Here is a 17,514-nt window from a genome sequence, read left to right as displayed (position 1 = left end):
CGACGTCGAGGCTAATATTATATTGTGGGGGTGTTTGGCTTAGCTTTTGGAAACTTATTGGCTTTTGGCTTTTTCAAGCCAAGAAGTTTCAAAAAGCTAAGCAAAACAACCCCGTATTATGGGATCGGCATACAAAACTCTATATGCGCGTATAGTAAACAATGTAATGACCATGTTGCAGCATTTAGACCAAAACAAGAGCTAGAACGCGTGTATTTTCTTGCTACATTATGTGTGTAAGCTAAATGCAACTCACTTGATAGCAAGTAGCATGCTTATTGCTTAGAATATAAAACCACATATTTTGAACATCCATCTTAGTGTTTATGTTTAACTTTTATAAGACATGTGATAGAAATCTTGATTATGGGTGGGGATTCTTCATGATTAGGCATCGGATTCTTTATTATGGTTGTCTAACCCATCATATCCATACTCGAAACAATCATAATGATATTAATTAATTAATTAATATTAGAAATTAAAAAAACAACAATTTTCACAAAGGCTCGTGATAACGACAGGCCTTGATGAATCTTTTGACACGCTGATAAACATACGAGTCATATAACTATATACGACTTGTATATTTTTTACTTGAACTATACGACTCGTATACAACTACACGAGTTGTGTATTTTTTTTTTTTTTTTTTGACAAAAACTATATGACTCCTATATCTTTTTTTATATAGAATTGTACTCCTCATATACAACTAGGGATTATCAAATGGTACCCGGTATGAAATCTGAATGGATACCGTACCGAGTTAATTGTCGGTATTAGGGATGGGCATTTTTTTCCCAAATACTCGTACTGTACCTGTACTCGTACCGATTTTAGGTGTTCGGTATATGTATTGGTACCCAGTTTGATTGATTTTGGTATTCGGTACTTTCGGTATTCGTACGAGTACAGATAAAAAAAGGTACTTGTAACAAATTTTATGTAGAACTTTACAAGTTTTTTTTATATTATGTTTTATTTCATACTATGGTATTTATGGTACTCGTACCAATTTCACCTATTTGGTTCTTATACTATATTGGTATTCATGCCGATTTTACCTATATAATACACGTACGACTGCTCAAAAACTAAAATAAAAAGAAAGTGGTACCAAAGCGGGTACCGTACCAAAATACCCGTACCATACCAATATATTCGGTACGGTATTTGGTACCCAATTTTGTTCAAATTTGGTATTGGTATTTTCGGTACCGGTACGGGTACTATACCAATCCCATCCCTAATTGGTATCATTTCGTCACCACTTTTTGCCATTTCCGGAATTGGTACTTTCAGTTCGGTAGGATATCAATATTTTGGGTTGATCTATCTTCGAATACCGTACCAACCACTTTTGGTATCGATACCATTTTTTTGCGATTTTCAGGGTAGATACGGATACAGATACGATACCAAACTCACCCCTACTAATACAGTTTTAGAAGTTGGGTATAGACGTCTCACCCAACAAAGCACATATAAATTGTAGAGTAAATTGCATTTTACGTCCTTTAACTTTGAGACAAATTACAGGCTTTGTCCTTTAATTAACGAAATTACACGGGATGTCCTTTATGTTACTGTTTCTCCTCAAGTGGTGTCATTTTGCCCTAACCCAGTTAATTTTTTCTGTTAACTCTGAACACGTACCACTCGCATGAAGGCATAATGGTCATTTTCTCTTATTTTGTTGTTAATATATATTGCTTATATTTAATATTGTTAGTTAAAAATAACCATTATGCCCTCATGTGCGTGACAACTGTTAAGAATCAAAAAAATAAATAATAGGGTTAGGGCAAAGCAGTGTTTTAAAAACCGGTAAATACCGGCCGGTTATACTGGTATTACCGTTTTCAGATGTAAATCCGGTACGAAACACCCTGGTAAATAAGTGAAACGGCATAAGGTTTGTACCGGCGGTGAAATCCGATATATCGGTTTGAAACATAATGCCGGTATCGGCCCAGGGTTATTTTAGTTTGGGTTGTTACTTATTTTTATTATATATGTTACTTATCTAACATCATTTTATATATTATAATTATTCGTAACTAAAAGTTCTTATTTAATATTGTATGAAACGAAAATAGTTGATGTATTCAACACTCAAATGGCTTAAACATGTCGTACACTTTCATTTAAAAGAGCTTGTTGGAAAATTGAATGATTTTCGATTATCTTTTGGATTATGGATTTACTTTTGGATCATCTTTTAATATGTAATCATGCATTTTTGGATTAACTTTTGAGTTAATGTTGTAATTTATAAAATTATAGAGCTAGCTAGTCAACCTGGTTGAACCACTCGGTACAACCAGTTAAACCATTTTTTAGCTTAATTCGGTTTGATTTAAAAACCACTTTTTAAAACATTGGGCAAAAGAACACTGTCTCTTGAGAAGCAGTAGCATAAGGGTCTGTTTGGTATGGGGTAATGGAATGGACGAAGGAATGGAATGGATGAAGTAATGGAATGGACGAGGGAATGCAATGGATCATTACCATTCCATGTCTTGTTTGGTTAGCATGTGTGAATGGAATGAATTATTATTGTGTATTGTTCGGTAGGCAAAAAAAATGGAATAATAAAATCAGCGGTGAGTGGTGGTGGTGGTCGGTGGTAGTGATTGTGGGTGGTTATAGGTGGCGGTGGTGGGTGTCAGTGGCGGCGATGGGTGGTGGTGGTGGCGGCGAGTGGCGGTGCGGCGGTGACGACGAGTGGTGGTGGCGGCAAGGTGGCCGTTGGTTGTGTGTGGCAGCAGAGGTGGCGGTTGGTGGCGGTGGCGGCGGTTGGTGGTGGCGTGGTGGTAGCGTCGATGATGGTGGTGGGCGGCGGCGGCGAGTGGTGCTGGCGGTTGGTTGCAGCTGTGAGTGATAACGGTGGCGAGTGGGTGGCGGCGGCGGCGGTGGTTGTCGGGGTGAGGTGGTGGTGGGTGGCAGCGATGGCGTCGGTGGTGGGTGGTGGTGGTGGGTTGTGGCAAAGGTGGTGGGTGGTGGTGTTGTTGATGAATGGTGCAAGATGGGATGGAATGGAAAAAAACCATGGGGGGTGGAAGGAATGATTTTGAGGGAATGGAATGCATTTTGGAATGGGTGATTCCATTCCATTGACCAACCAAACACCATTTTCTTCATTTCCTCGTAATCATCCATTCCATTCCACCTCTCATTCCTGCATACCAAACACTACCTAAAAGAAATCCAATATAATTTCGTTAGTTAAATTACATTACCTATAATTTGACTGAAAGTTAAAGGAATTAAAAAATTTACTCTAATAAATTTTATATCGACTAGGGGTGAGCAAAATCAATTACCCGACCCGACCCGACAACTACCCGACCCGACCCGATACCCGAGAAGCCTGTAAATAAATACCCGACATAATACCCTATACGTAAAAGTCGGTTCCGGTTCTTTTGTTAATCGGGTACATCGGTTTTCGGGTAAAGAACCGACCCGGATACTATGATATGAAATCTTAGAATACAGCTTGACAACATACATTCTGATTCTGCAGTGCACTCGACATTCTAGTTCCATTTCAGCAAACAACACCATAATTTAGCCGATTATTGGTGAGTTCCATTTCAATCCTAGTTCCATAACTTTGATTTCAGCTTGAAAGATTTCAATCCTAGTTCCATTTCAGCAATTCAGCCGATTATTGGTGAGTTCCATTTCAATCCTAGTTCCATAACTGTTATCGGCTGAAACAAATTTTGTTGGTTAATCTTATTGCAAATGTTAAATTTTTGATCATCTAAACTGGAAAAATTATAGGAATTTGCAGATTTTTGATGGTTTATAGTTGATGTTGTGTTTATGCTTTAATCTAAGGTCTATTAACACTTAATGCAGATGAGATGAATGATTAGCCGTCCTGTTTTGTTATGAATGATACAACTGTATTACAACAATTGTTTTGTTAGGGATTATAATATCAAAGGCTGCTGGGCTTTTAGCCCATACTTGAATGAAATATCACTCAAATCGGTTCCTAGGTCCAACTCGGTTTTTTACTCATATATACCCGGAACCGACCCGAGACCGATTTACCAAGAATACATGGAACCGAACTGTGTACCTACTAGCTTAGGTTCGGGTCGGTATCGGTTTTTTTAGGGTCGGTTCTCGGTTAATTTCGGTCCGACCCTATTTTTGCTCACCCCTAATATCGAGTATCAAAAATTCAATTGGGTATCCGTACACAAATAAAAAAAAGCCCCTATATATCCCCTTCCTGCATCACCTTTCCACACACATTTTAGAATTTTACTCCTTCCACCACACTTAACCGTTACCCATGGCGTTCCTCCACCCAAAACCACCGCTGCTCCGCCTCCTCCTGCTAACATGCGCATCTCTCCTCCACCTAACCTCACCAACACACTCTCTCAACACCTGCACTTCACAAAACATCGGCAACAACCTCTACACAAACTGCACCGATCTACCAACACTCAACGCATCTCTCTACTACAACCACATCGCCAAAACCTCCTCAATCTCCATCGCCTTCGTCGCGCCTCCATCTAAACCGGACGGCTGGATCGCCTGGGCGATCAACCCGACGCAAACCGGCATGGCCGGTTCACAAGCTTTAATCGCGTTTAAAAACTCTAATGGAACAATGAATGTGAAGACGTATAATATTAGTTCGTATTCATCGATCGTTGAAGGTAAAATTGCGTTTGAAGTTTCGGAGGCTAGAGCGGAGTATAGCGCCGGATCTATGAAGATCTACGCGACGGTGAAGTTGCCGGAGACGATGACGGAGGTGAATCATGTCTGGCAGGTTGGTGGTGCGGTTGTGGATGGTGTGCCGGTGAAGCATGAGTTTCAGCCGGAGAATTTGAGTGCGAAGGGGAAGTTGCGGTTGCGTGTGGCGGAGGTGAGTGGTGGTGGTGGTAGTCCTGCTGGTGCTCCGGGCATCAGCCCTAACCCTAACCCTAACCCTAGCTCTGGTTCTGGTACTGGTTCGGGTTCTGGTTATAAGAAGAGTGTAATGTGTGTGTTTTTGGTGGTTGGGGGTTTGATCTTAAATTAGATGATAAACATAATTGTTATGTTGATTTCGGTTAATTTTTGATGGATTTTTACTATTTGGTTATCCGCATTTCATTATTGGGATGTGTGATAAACCATCTGGATTATATTAATTAAATTAAATTAAAAGATCTTATATTATCTTATGGTGCTCTAGCGGTATCTGGATGATGCTGTAAGGGAGGTGAAGGATTTGGGTCTTATTCGTGACAAAATGTTATGTGTGAGCAGCGGTTTTACCACAATGGGTTCTCGAGCAGTGAGTTTTTCTTGAAATTGATGATGAGTCGAGTCACTAGCGCTCTAACTTAAAAAAAAGGTTGCACGTTCTTGAATCATGACATTAAGGGCATGTTTGGCTAAGCTTATTAGAGTTAAAAAAGACTTTTGGAAAAATAACTTTTTGAAAAAGAGTTTTTAAAAAAAGTGTTTGGATTAGCTTATGGGGTGGAAAAAGCCAATAAGTCAATAAGTTGTTTTTTAAAAAGTGTTTGGCTTAGCTTATATGATATAAGGGGGTAAATAAGGGATATGCTGGTAATTTGAAGCTTGAAAAGTTATAAGCTGGCCAAGAAGTCACAATATTGTGACTTCTTAAAAACTCCTTTTCATTCATCTCAAAAAGTCATTTTCAATTTGCCAAACACTAAAATGACTTATTGGCTTTTTGATTAAACCAATAAGTCAATAAGTTACTTTGAAAAGCTTAGCCAAACATGCCCTAATAAGGGCATGTTTGGCTAAGCTTTTCAAAACAACTTATTGTCTTATTGACTTATCAAAAAGCCAATAAGTTGTTTTTGTGTTTGGCTAAGCCAAAAGTTCTTTTAGAAATGGTTTTTTGCAAATAAGAAAAAGGAGGTTTCAAGAAGTTACAATATTGTGACTTTTTGCTAGCTTTTAACTTTTCAAACTACAAATTACCAATATACCCCTTTTTTACCCCCTTATATCTAAAAGAATGTCCATTTTAGTCATTTTACATCAATAAGCTAATCCAAACACTTTTTTTAAAAACTCATTTTCAAAAAATCCTTTTCCCAAAAGTCTTTTTCCAAAAGTCTTTTTTAACTATAATAAGCTTAGCCAAACATGCCCTAATACTGATTATCTGTAAAAAGTTACATTAACTCGCATGTAAAGTGCACCAACTTTTTTAACAAGTTTAATCTAAAATATTAGTGTTTTTAATGGTAGCATTTGCTCTACTGTTCACCAATATTTAAAATTTTTCACTGTTAGGTATAATTAGACCTGGCAAACGGGTCGGGTCATGGGTCAAAACGGGTTCGGGTCAAAACGGGTCAATTATAAAAAAGGGTTGATTTGGTTCGGGTCGAAACGGGTTCGGGTCGAAACGGGTCCGGGTCAGAACGGGTTTCGGGTCGGGTCGGGTCCGGGTCAGAACGGGTTTCGGGTCAGAACGGGTTTCGGGTCGGATCGGGTCGGGTTTTTTTTTTCCTACGTTTTCATCAAATGAGTCTCAAATTAGTGCTTTAAATCCGTTTGATTATTTCTAGACAAAACAGTAACCATATTTACTAACTTTTTTCAATTAGCAAACCAGTTTTCAATCAATTATGTATAGATATATTACAATAAAACAATATGAAAATTTGAGTAGATTTAATATTACAAAAAAGTTTAAGTAATTTGGCTGGAATTGTTAAGAAACTTTATTAACAGTTTTTCTTTACTTTTATTATATATTCTTACTGTATTTATATTTTTAACTTTATGTTATAACGGGTCAAATTTATCGTAAATATATATAATAAATTGTTTTAACATAGTCTAAATTAATTACCTAAAAGTTGCCAAAAGTTGGAATCAATGCTTCAATGTCTTCAACAAGATCTTCATCCATTTCGTTCTCGTTTTCATCTGAACACGTAAAAAAATTAAAGTTGAATTATTAAATAATTTATAATTATACAAATTAAGTTGCAAAGAGAATGAACTTTAATACCTTTTAAATCAAATAATCAATCACGTGTGCATAGCAATGCTTCAACATTTGATGATAGCAATGAAGTTCGATACTTACTTAACACCCGACCTCCGATACTGAAAGATGATTCGGAAGCAACAGTAGTAATCGGGATGCTCAATATATCGCGAGCCATTATAGCCAGTTTTGGATACCTTACTTGATTTTCCTTCCAATATTGTAAAACATCAAGTTCTACTTTTCTATCAACGTTTTGTTCCTCCAAATACAATGTCAACTGTGACTTTTCATTATCAGCAACTTTGAATTGGCTTTGAAATGTATCGAACCCATCCATCTCATCGAGCGTATTGCCACCAACATTTGAACTCTCGGGTATTAAAGAATCATGCATTGTCTTCGATTGAATATTATACTCCGTATCATATAGTTTATGCATACCATCCACAATACACTTCAATTTCATTTCACGCTCTTCAAATGTCATGTTAAGCTTTGAAAAACAATATTCAACAAGCTTAACCTTGTACCGAGGATCTAGAATAACCGCAAAAGACAAAATCATGGAATAATTTTTCCAATATTTATCAAACTTTTCTTTCATGTCTTTCGCCATGTCACTAATAACTTGATCCGCATTGCACATCTCCTCTTCAATATACAACTGAATTCTCCACACGTGATGAAAATATAAGTTCGAGGTAGGATAGGAGCTTCCAGAAAACAAAGTAGTGATTTCATAAAAAGGTTTCAAAAGTCGTGTGATTATTTCCACCCTTGCCCATTCCTCTTCTGACGGAGAAGTTTTAAAAACTGAATCAACTAAGGCTAACCGAGTATAAGCCCGTCGATAAGCTAATGCACAATCAAGCATAAGATATGTAGAGTTCCATCTCGTTACAATATCTTGACGAACATGCTTCCCACATTGTAGTGAAAGTATTTGTATGCATTCCTCAAACTTATACTTCCTAGTAGCACTTGCTCTCACATATTTCACCGACTCTCGAACCTTTTCAATGGCCCCTTCAATTGCTTTCAATCCGGCTTGAACGATAAGATTTAGCACGTGCGCTGAACAACGCACATGAGTAAAATCTCCATCACACACTAATGTGTTATTCAAACGCAAATGACCTTTCAAACGATCTACTAATATGTCATTGTATTTTGCATTGTCTAGTGTGATGGTAAAAACTTTTTTCTCGATGCCCCAATCTGCTAAAAAATTGATCAAGTGCTCTGCTAAAATGGAACCACTGTGTGGAGGGGGTATAACTCTAAAGTTTAGCACTTTTTTCCTTAGATTCCAGTTCTCATCAACATAATGAGCTGTTAATGCCATAAATCCATCTGTCGTGATCGAACTCCATAAATCAGAAGTCAAGCATATCCTACCGGTTACCTTTTCTAACTTGTCTTTAATAATCATCTTCTCTCGCTCGTATATTTTTAAGACATCCGCCTTTGCAGTATTTCTTGTTATGAATTTCACATCACCGTGTAGAAATTTGTGCAACTTTCTTGTTTCCTCATGTTCAACATAGCTGAAAGGGTAGTTATGTTTGATAATTGAAATCGCCAACATCTCCCTGTACATCGCTTGATCTAAAGGGGCGCGTCTTTGTTTTTTCGCCGGACCAGGCCCATCAATATCAAAACACTTAGGGATATGTCGTCTTAAGTTAGATGTTCCCGAGCTTGCATTCGTAACATACACCTGTCCGCAAGCACTGCATTTTGCTTTTTTGTCCCCATTGGGTGCAACCGGTAATGGGTCAAAATAGTCCCAAACATAAGAACGATGTTTACCCGAACTATATGAATTGCCTTCATCCTCATGTTCCCCTTCTACACTATGTTGTCCAAATTCCGAGTTGTTTGACATACCTTTCAAAATAATACTCAAATTTAGTTATTCCAGGCTATATTTTGTAAAAGAAAAAAGTATATTCAACATCCACTATTCCAATCAACAACTCAGTATCATCCAAAAATCAAAACAAACAAATCATAATCGACTATTCCAATCAACAACTCTATTCAAAATCAAACAAATCTTACAGTATATAACAAGCCTTTTCCCATAATTGTAAATGAACCGTAATACAACTTTATATATAAGCAACAGCCGTAAACATATCAAAGCACACTGTATTACCGAAATTGACAAAAAAAAGACAAAAACAGATTACGGCATAAGCAAGCTACTAAGCTAGTAGTGATTTACACAACACTTCAACACATATTTATGTTCAACAAAATAAGCATCATATGAAAAGGGAAAACAAACAAGTGATTTTGACCCAAAAGACAACACAAAGGAATACAAAAGATACAAAAGCCATCATTCAACACAGAATTTATGCATTTTTCAAAGACATTCCTGATAAATTTCAGAAGTTCTTATAAACTCTCTTCACAAAATTAAAGCTTTTTTCAGAATAAAAATAAAAATTTCAAACCTTGTGCCGGAGGAGATGGCGGAGACGGTGGGGGTTTGTGCCGGAGGAGACGTCGGAGACGTTGTGGGTTTGTGGCGGAGGAGACGGCGGAGGTCTGTGGCGGAGGAGACGATGTGGGTCTGTGGCGGAGGAGATGGAGGAAATCGTCGCCTGAGTAGAAGTGTAGAACTGAGAAGAAAGTAAGAAACCCTAACCCATTCCTTTTTTCAACTCATAACCCGTTCAACCCGTCCCCTTTTCCTTCTAAACCCAAATTGACCCTTTAACTTATTTCCCCAAGTGTAGAATGACCCAATTGGACCCGCGAATTATTGCAAGGAGGCCCAATTTGACCCATAATAATTAAATTAGGGTCCAAAATGACCCATGTTTATGTATTTGGGTCAGAATTGCCCCCCTAGGTATAATTAAATATCTGACACAGATCAGCTACCCCACATTTTCATCCAAGATATATTAGTTGACTTCAAGTTGTTGTATAAAAGAGAGCATGTTTCGAGTGTGACTGTTGTGTACCGGTAACAATCAGTTTTGAAATTGAAATCATGTCATGTGTTTTCTTTTCTCCTTTTCCTCATTTGTTTTTTGGTACGTGTAAAGTAATTTATCTTGGGTCGTATTATTGGCACATCTTAGGGATTAAATCGACACCCTCAATACGCATCGTATAGGTCTATACGATGCGTATTGAGGTGGGTTCAAACTTCTATGTCTGCCAAAGGCTGTCATTGTCCCCTACCAAAAAGTAATACGCATCGTATAGGCCTATACGATGCGTATTGAGGGTGTCGATTTAATTTTTTAATTTTTGCAAGGTAGTTTTCCTGTCACGCGGTAGCTTTCCATCACGCGAACGAAAAAGCAGCACTTTGGACATTTGTTGGTCTTCAAACATCTAGGAAACATTATTTTGAGAATACCCCTGAATTTATTGAAGCTGTAGAATGAGATCCTCCACTGTTGGGTTATCATCTTTCAGCCCCATTTTCCCTAAATTTATCGATTATGTTTTTCAACATTGATGTAATGCAATGATTCCTCTCAATTGAATAGACCGACACTTGCTTCATAGGACTCACTTGAATCGTCTCGGACGTAATAACAGTACGTTTAGCATCCGTGCCTGCTTGAATTGCAGAAAGCAAAGGATAACGAAGATGAACATTGTATTTATCACGAAAGTACTGAACAACCAAGATAACAACTCCGGTTTCATTTGCTTCGTCCACTAGAACTATTTGTGTATGCATTCTGTTGGTACTAAACAACAGAATCAGATTCTCAAAATAAGGATCGTTCTAATAGATTAAAGAGAATAAACCCTTGTTTCTTCATCTTCATCTTCAAGAACAGTGATGAACAAGGATCGTTCTAATAGATTCCGAAGCTGTTATTTCAGTTATTTCTGTTGATCCACAAATTCCAAAAAATTGTGTCTAATGCAAGGATCTTCGAATGCGGTGTGTACGTTAAATACCGTTCACCGCTTTTTTAGTTGCTTCTCTTGTTAAGTTTCTGAACCAACCGAAATCTACAAATTCCAGTAGTTTCTCCGTCGCTAATTTCTCCACTCACCGTGAAATCGAACAGTTTCTTTGTAGATTCCGTCCGGTTTCAAAGCCGGTTGAGGATTACGAGTGTTCTAGACTCGTTCAAGACCGACCTCTGGATCACACTAGAACTATTTGTGTATGCATTCTGTTGGTACTGAACAACAGAAGCTGTTATTTCAGTTATTTCTGTTGATCCAATAAATTGTGTCTAATGCAAGGATCTTCGAATGCGGTGTGTACGTTAAATACCGTTCACCGCTTTTTTAGTTGCTTCTCTTGTTAAGTTTCTGAACCAACCGAAATCCACAAATTCAAACAATTTCTCCGTCGCTAATTTCTCCACTCACCGTGAAATCAAACAGTTTCTTTGTAGATTTCGTCCGGTTTCAAAGCCGGTTGAGGATTACGAGTGTTCTAGACTCATTCAAGGCATGCAATGTTTCCTCTCAATTGAATAGACCGACACTTGCTTCATAGGACTCACTGGAATCGTCTCGGATGTAATAACGGTCTCTTTGCTTCGTCCACTAGAACTTATTTGTGTATGCATTCTTTTGGTAGTTAATCATATCGATTGCTATAACAGGATGGATGTGACACACACAGATAGATAAGCTGTCACAGTTGTCAAGACTGTTTGTCGGGTTTCCAATGCTCACACAAGGTGATAAACAACGCTGATACGAACACATGTGTTTTGAAATAGGCTTTGTTCTTGGTTTAATGAAGTTACACGTGACATCTAGTTATATTCAGATTTAAACAATGCACGCCTCAACTGAGATAACGGACATCCATCAAGCTCAAAAAGAAAACTTGTGTTTCCCATAGTCACAAACGATTGCGGTTTGTATTTCGCATAGCCACCGTTTCTGTAGTCAAAAACAGTTGCGGTACTATTTGTGTATGCATTCTTTTGGAGAACCTATCGTGTGTTGCGGTTTGGAAAGATGACCGAATAGAGATTTGAATAACAAACTGTGGAGAACTTGTTTGCGTTATCCATCAACATAAGCTAAAATACTCTAAAATTAACAAGGCGGTCTCTTTGTTGCGTACTGATTATCGAAAAGATTTGTTGAAATCGAAGAAAAGAGTAAAAAAGATGAATTGATGCGTACATTAGGAACAAGAAGTCCAACAATCCGTTCATTATTTGTTGTTGTCTAAAATACGTTACAATACGTTAAAATACATTGAAATATGCTAAAATACCCTAAAGTACGTTAAAATACGCTAAAATACATTAAAATATGCTAAAATACCCTAAAGTACGTTAAAATACGCTAAAATACCCTAACTTACGTTAAAATACGCTAACTTACGTTACAATACGTTAAAATACGCTAAAATACGTAAAAATGCCCTAAAATAGGTTAAAATAAGCTAAAATACATTAGAATACGCTCAAATACGTCAAAAATACTATTAAATACGCAACAATATGTTAGAATACGTCAAAATACGCAAAAATACGTCAAAGTACGCGACTAACGATATTTCCACACACGTATACATATAATACGGCACTATGGAGTACAAGTGGATTTCAAACAAAACTGTACGTAATCATAGAATAAGATGTGCGCACGCAACCGAACGACACCGAAACGACTTATGTTGAAGGTATGCGTAATAAAACGACAAAATATGCGAAAGTTCGACAAAAAACAAGACGTATACGCGTCGAACCGAGGGAAACACGATAACACTAAATTTGAAATAATGTCATATACGATCGTATAGGCCTATATTGTATCGTATATCAGCTTAATACGAATCGTATAGGCGTATACGATTCGTATTAATCTTTGAATTTTCTCAAAAATACCCCTGAATTTATCAGAAAACCAAGGGTATTTCAGTAAAATCATCGATTAATACGCATCGTATAGGCCTATACGATGCGTATTGAACTATAAATTTCTCAAAAATGTTTTTCAAATCAAGGGTTCCATCATTACAACCACTTGTTTTCAACGGAGATGTAATGCAATGATTCCTCTCAATTGAATAGACCGACACTTGCTTCATAGGACTCACTTGAATCGTCTCGGATGTAATAACAATACGTTTAGGATTCGTGCCTGCTTGAATTGCAGAAAGCAAAGGATAACGAAGATGAACATTGTATTTATCACGAAAGTACTGAACAACCAAGATAACAGCTCCGGTTTCATTTGCTTCGTCCACTAGAACTATTTGTGCATGCATTCTGTTGGTACAATGATGAACAAGGATCGTTCTAATAGATTCCGAAGCTGTTATTTCAATTATTTCTATTGATCCACAAATTCCAACAAATTGGGTCTAATGCAAGGATCTTCGAATGCGGTGTGTACGTTAAATACCATTCACCGCTTTTTTAGTTGCTTCTCTTGTTAAGTTTCTGAAGCAACCGAAATCCAAAAATTCCAACAGTTTCTCCGTCGCTAATTTCTCCACTCACCGTGAAATTGAACAGTTTTTTCATAGATTCCGTCCGGTTTCAAAGTCGATTGAGGATTACGAGTGTTCTAGACTCGTTCAAGGCATGCAATGTTTCCTCTCAATTGAATAGACCGACACTTGCTTCATAGGACTCACTTGAATCGTCTTGAAAGTGGATTTCGGTTGGTTCAGATCTCTTTGGGTATATTCGAAACCAACTAAAATACGTTAAAAGCGGTCATCTTTCCTCACAATTTGGAAACGTACTAAAATATGTTCAGATCTCTTTGGGGTTTATTCTGCTGTGAACTTGTTCTCTATGAAATGTCTCATTCTGCGGTGAACTTGTTCTCTATCCGGTCATCTTTCCTCACAATGTGGATCTCTATTCAATTATCAAACAGGCATGCCTTGAAGTACTGAATCAACAGAAATAACTGAAATAACTTGAATCGTCTCGGAAGTACTGAACAACAGAAGGATGAGATATCGGCAGTTAGCTCGAAGAAGTTTCTCTCAATCAGGTGTTCCAATAGATTTCCCCTTTTAACAATGTCCTATTAATTGTTTCAGATGACATGCTTGGTAACAAGAGGAACACTTTCTTCTGTTTTATTTTTTTCTACTTTTAGAAAAGTTTGACCAACTCACGATTGTAATAAAACGGAACATAATCCCAGATTGTCTAGAGAAGCGCTTTTATCGTGTGTCATACGTTACGAGATTCTTCGAGAATTAGAAAAGGAGAAAATACGGAACGACAAGGGTAGTATGAGTCTGAGTCCATTGTGGTTCGTGTCAGGTTTGTATTTCCCATAGACACTGTTTCCGTAGTAAAAAACGGTTGCGGTTTTGCACATTCAATCTTCATTGCTTCATTATAATTCATAATGCGGTCTCGATTGAAGATGTAATTGCAAGACTGTTTGTCGGGCTTCCAATGCTCACACAGGGTGATAAACAACGCTGATATTGAACGGATTATTGAACCAAGAAAGTCATTGAACTGCCGCAGATGAAGTCAAATGTGATCAAACTTGGACATCAGACGTAAATCTTGAATAAACGGAACATAATCCCAGATTGTCTAAAGAAGCGCTTTTATCATGTGTGATCCAGAGGTCGGTCTCGGGTGGGTACGTCACACCCCAACCGATGGCGGAATCATCGGGGCGCGGCACTGAGCGAAACAGATTGTCCAGAAGTTCCCACAACAACTATTATTACAAATTCAGTTTAAATGATACGTCCCATACCGTATCCCAAATAAATAAACAAGTTATCATAGAAAGCAACTAGGCAAGTAAATTTTGTTCCGACAACTCAGATTTAATTATTACAAACCAAATGAATAAAAGTATTGCTTGAAGTCATTAAGACCTATCCGGACAAGATCTACAGATAGCTAATGCCATAGACCCTTGAACGGACAACTCCAACGGCTCCATGGCCATTGTTTATTTGCTTTTAGAGACCCCTAGGTAGACCTCTACCGACAACTATTTGTTGGGCTCTAAAGCTTTATTATTGCCTCGCTTTCCTAGCAAGCTAACACCTTAAACACCTGTCACATACGTTAAAATAAAGTCAATACATAAAATGTAAAGGTGAGCACACAAGTTTGATAATAGCATATAGAGTTTGAATAGTTTACGCATAACCAGGCACGTACACAGAGGAAAATGATGCATGTTAATTATCGACATGGGACCATCGATACCAACGACTGTGGGTTGACCGTCCGAGACGGTTCGCAATACATGATTACCACCGTAATCCATGCAAGTATTTGTCCTTAACAACCCCCGTGTGAACGGGTGCTGAGTCCAAACTATAGTACTATGTTGCTAAGGCAGGTAGATAGCATTCCACGTGTAAACATAATAGACAGCATTCATTTAGTCAAGTAGCACATGCAAATGGTCAGCGTTCAAATAGTTTGTGTTTGATTGTGATTTGATAAGTAACGTATGTAACACCCAAAAGTGCTAAAAGCAAAAAGGGATCGAGTATACTCACAGTGATTGATTGTGGATTGAAGGGAGCGCTGAGAGTAAGATTAGCCTGAATAGTTCGATAGCATAACGATAAGTAACGCGGAAAAGTAAACAAGTATGGATGGATCGAATGGGCTGATCGATCGAACGGCAGGTTCGATCGGACGGCCTGTTCGATCGGCTGGTATATCCGATTGGACAGTCCCGTTCGATCGGCCGGTTGGCTTGATCGGCTGGACCATTCGAGTGGATTGTTTCTTCCTCTGGTGTGTTTGTTTTTGAGGATTTGAACTTTTGAAGTTTTCGTTGCAGCATTTGAGAACACTGAAGTGTTCCTATCTTTCAACTCGGTCGATCGAGCGGTTCGCTCGATCGGCTAGCTCACTCGATCGGCTAGGAACTTCAGGAGTGGTCCTCCGCTGGATGTCACTCGATCGAACAGTCTGTTCGATCGGCTGACATTCTCTACTACGAACGAGTTGTAAAAACGATTAAGTGTTGAAGCATAGTATCTCATGATCCGAACAGTAATGTTTACCAATCGAGTGACCCATTCGATCGAACATTACTTCATCAACACTATACTTCAAAAGTTTGGAAGGGTGGGACGCCATGTGCTAGCCGATCGGCTGGCCCGGTCGATCAGCTGGTGTGTCCGATCGGCTGGGCTGTTCGAACAGCCCAGCCGTTCGGCCAGCATTTCTGACCTGGTCGGCCTTTCGTCTAACACTTGGCTGTTTGTTTATTTGTCATTCTTTCAAGGTAACTTGACAACGTGTTGAACTATGATAACCTCCATTCCTACTTGTTTCCTTGGCTCGAACAGGAATCACCCAAGTCCGGCCGGTGAACGGTTCGGAATGTCGGTTTTAGAGTTTAACCCGAAATCGGTGAACCTTGCTCATAGAATCTGAGTCTTGAACCTTTTAACTATTCGAATGATTAGTTAGCCGGTGCAAGCTCCGTTTCTATCGGTTTGAAAGCATTGAGTGTAAAAGAGTTGAAAGAAAGTTGGAAGTCCTTCTTTCAATCCTTCACATCATGAAAATGTTTAGATCTATGATGGATCTTAACTTGTTTATGTGGAAATCGGTTAGATCTAAGCTATTCATGGTTGAATGATGCCAAAGTTTGAAGTTCTTCAAGAACACCATGATGACATCACCCAAGAACACTTAGATCTTGGTGATTTCACGGTTAGAATTCAAGTTTTGAAAGATAGAAAGGTGTAGAATCAAGTAATGATAAAAAACGTACAAGAATTAGAGTGAAAACTTACCGGAGTTGAGAGAAATCTGAGAAAAGGTGAAGAACAAGAGCTGGCCGGTCAGAACTTTCCAAAAGTGGAAATGAAGACAAGGACAGCCCTATTTATAGGCTTCCAAAAGAGGAAAGTGGCAGCCGATCGGCTGGGAACTCCGATCGAGTGGGCTGCTCGATCGGCTGGCAAGGTGCTAGCCGATCGGCTGGCCTGTTCGATCAGGATGCTTCCTGTTCGATCGGCCACGCACTTCGAGTATTTTGCGACGCTTTTCGACGTTTCGATTTCGATGGACGATGATACGGATACGATAGAGTTCCTAGTCAAATTACTTTTAATCCCAACCACTATATCTAACATACAATCTTCGATAAGTCGCGTTTCGATGTCGGTTTCGATTGAGTTCGATTGCCTTTCGAGTTTCGATTCGATTTTCAATTGTTTTGCTTGAATACCACACCAAACATAAAGTAAGCACGCACAAGTAACACATAAGGCACACACACGTATAATAATACCACAATTTGCATAATTCGAGTCTCGAGTTCGATTGATTGTTAGATCGGTTTGATTACTGATTGGTTATCTTTATCGCATTGTTACTTCCTATCATTCACAGTCGTAGATCGGTTCGCATTAAAACACATTCGATTACTTCAATTCTTGCTGATTACAACACTTACTCCACATAATACAACTAAAACACAAAATCGACTATCTACAGTCAAAGAAAGTCAAAGTTGACTTGGACTTTAACTTTGACATTCGAAAACACGGGGTGTTACAGGGCATAAGA

General features: G+C 38.4%; 2 protein-coding genes across 2 annotated transcripts; one reads left to right on the top strand and one right to left on the bottom strand.

Moving 5' to 3' along the window:
• Positions 1 to 4,318: 4,318 nt before the first annotated feature.
• LOC110935513 (auxin-induced in root cultures protein 12) lies at positions 4,319 to 5,335 on the top strand. Its single transcript, XM_022177896.2, has 2 exons — positions 4,319 to 5,017; positions 5,219 to 5,335. Exons 1-2 carry the CDS (start codon positions 4,319 to 4,321, stop codon positions 5,333 to 5,335), a joined length of 816 nt encoding a protein of 271 aa, XP_022033588.2.
• Positions 5,336 to 6,868: 1,533 nt separating this feature from the next.
• Positions 6,869 to 14,914, bottom strand: LOC110935410 (zinc finger BED domain-containing protein RICESLEEPER 2-like). The gene is made up of 4 exons (XM_022177796.1): positions 14,860 to 14,914; positions 9,478 to 9,627; positions 7,055 to 8,902; positions 6,869 to 6,945 (listed from the first exon to the last, which is right to left on the bottom strand). Exons 1-4 carry the CDS (start codon positions 14,912 to 14,914, stop codon positions 6,869 to 6,871), a joined length of 2,130 nt encoding a protein of 709 aa, XP_022033488.1.
• Between the last annotated feature and the right edge of the window lie 2,600 nt (positions 14,915 to 17,514).

The sequence above is a fragment of the Helianthus annuus genome, chromosome 1 (assembly GCF_002127325.2).
Source record: "Helianthus annuus cultivar XRQ/B chromosome 1, HanXRQr2.0-SUNRISE, whole genome shotgun sequence".
NCBI lineage: Eukaryota > Viridiplantae > Streptophyta > Magnoliopsida > Asterales > Asteraceae > Helianthus > Helianthus annuus.
This window is presented reverse-complemented; position numbering and strand designations above follow the sequence as displayed.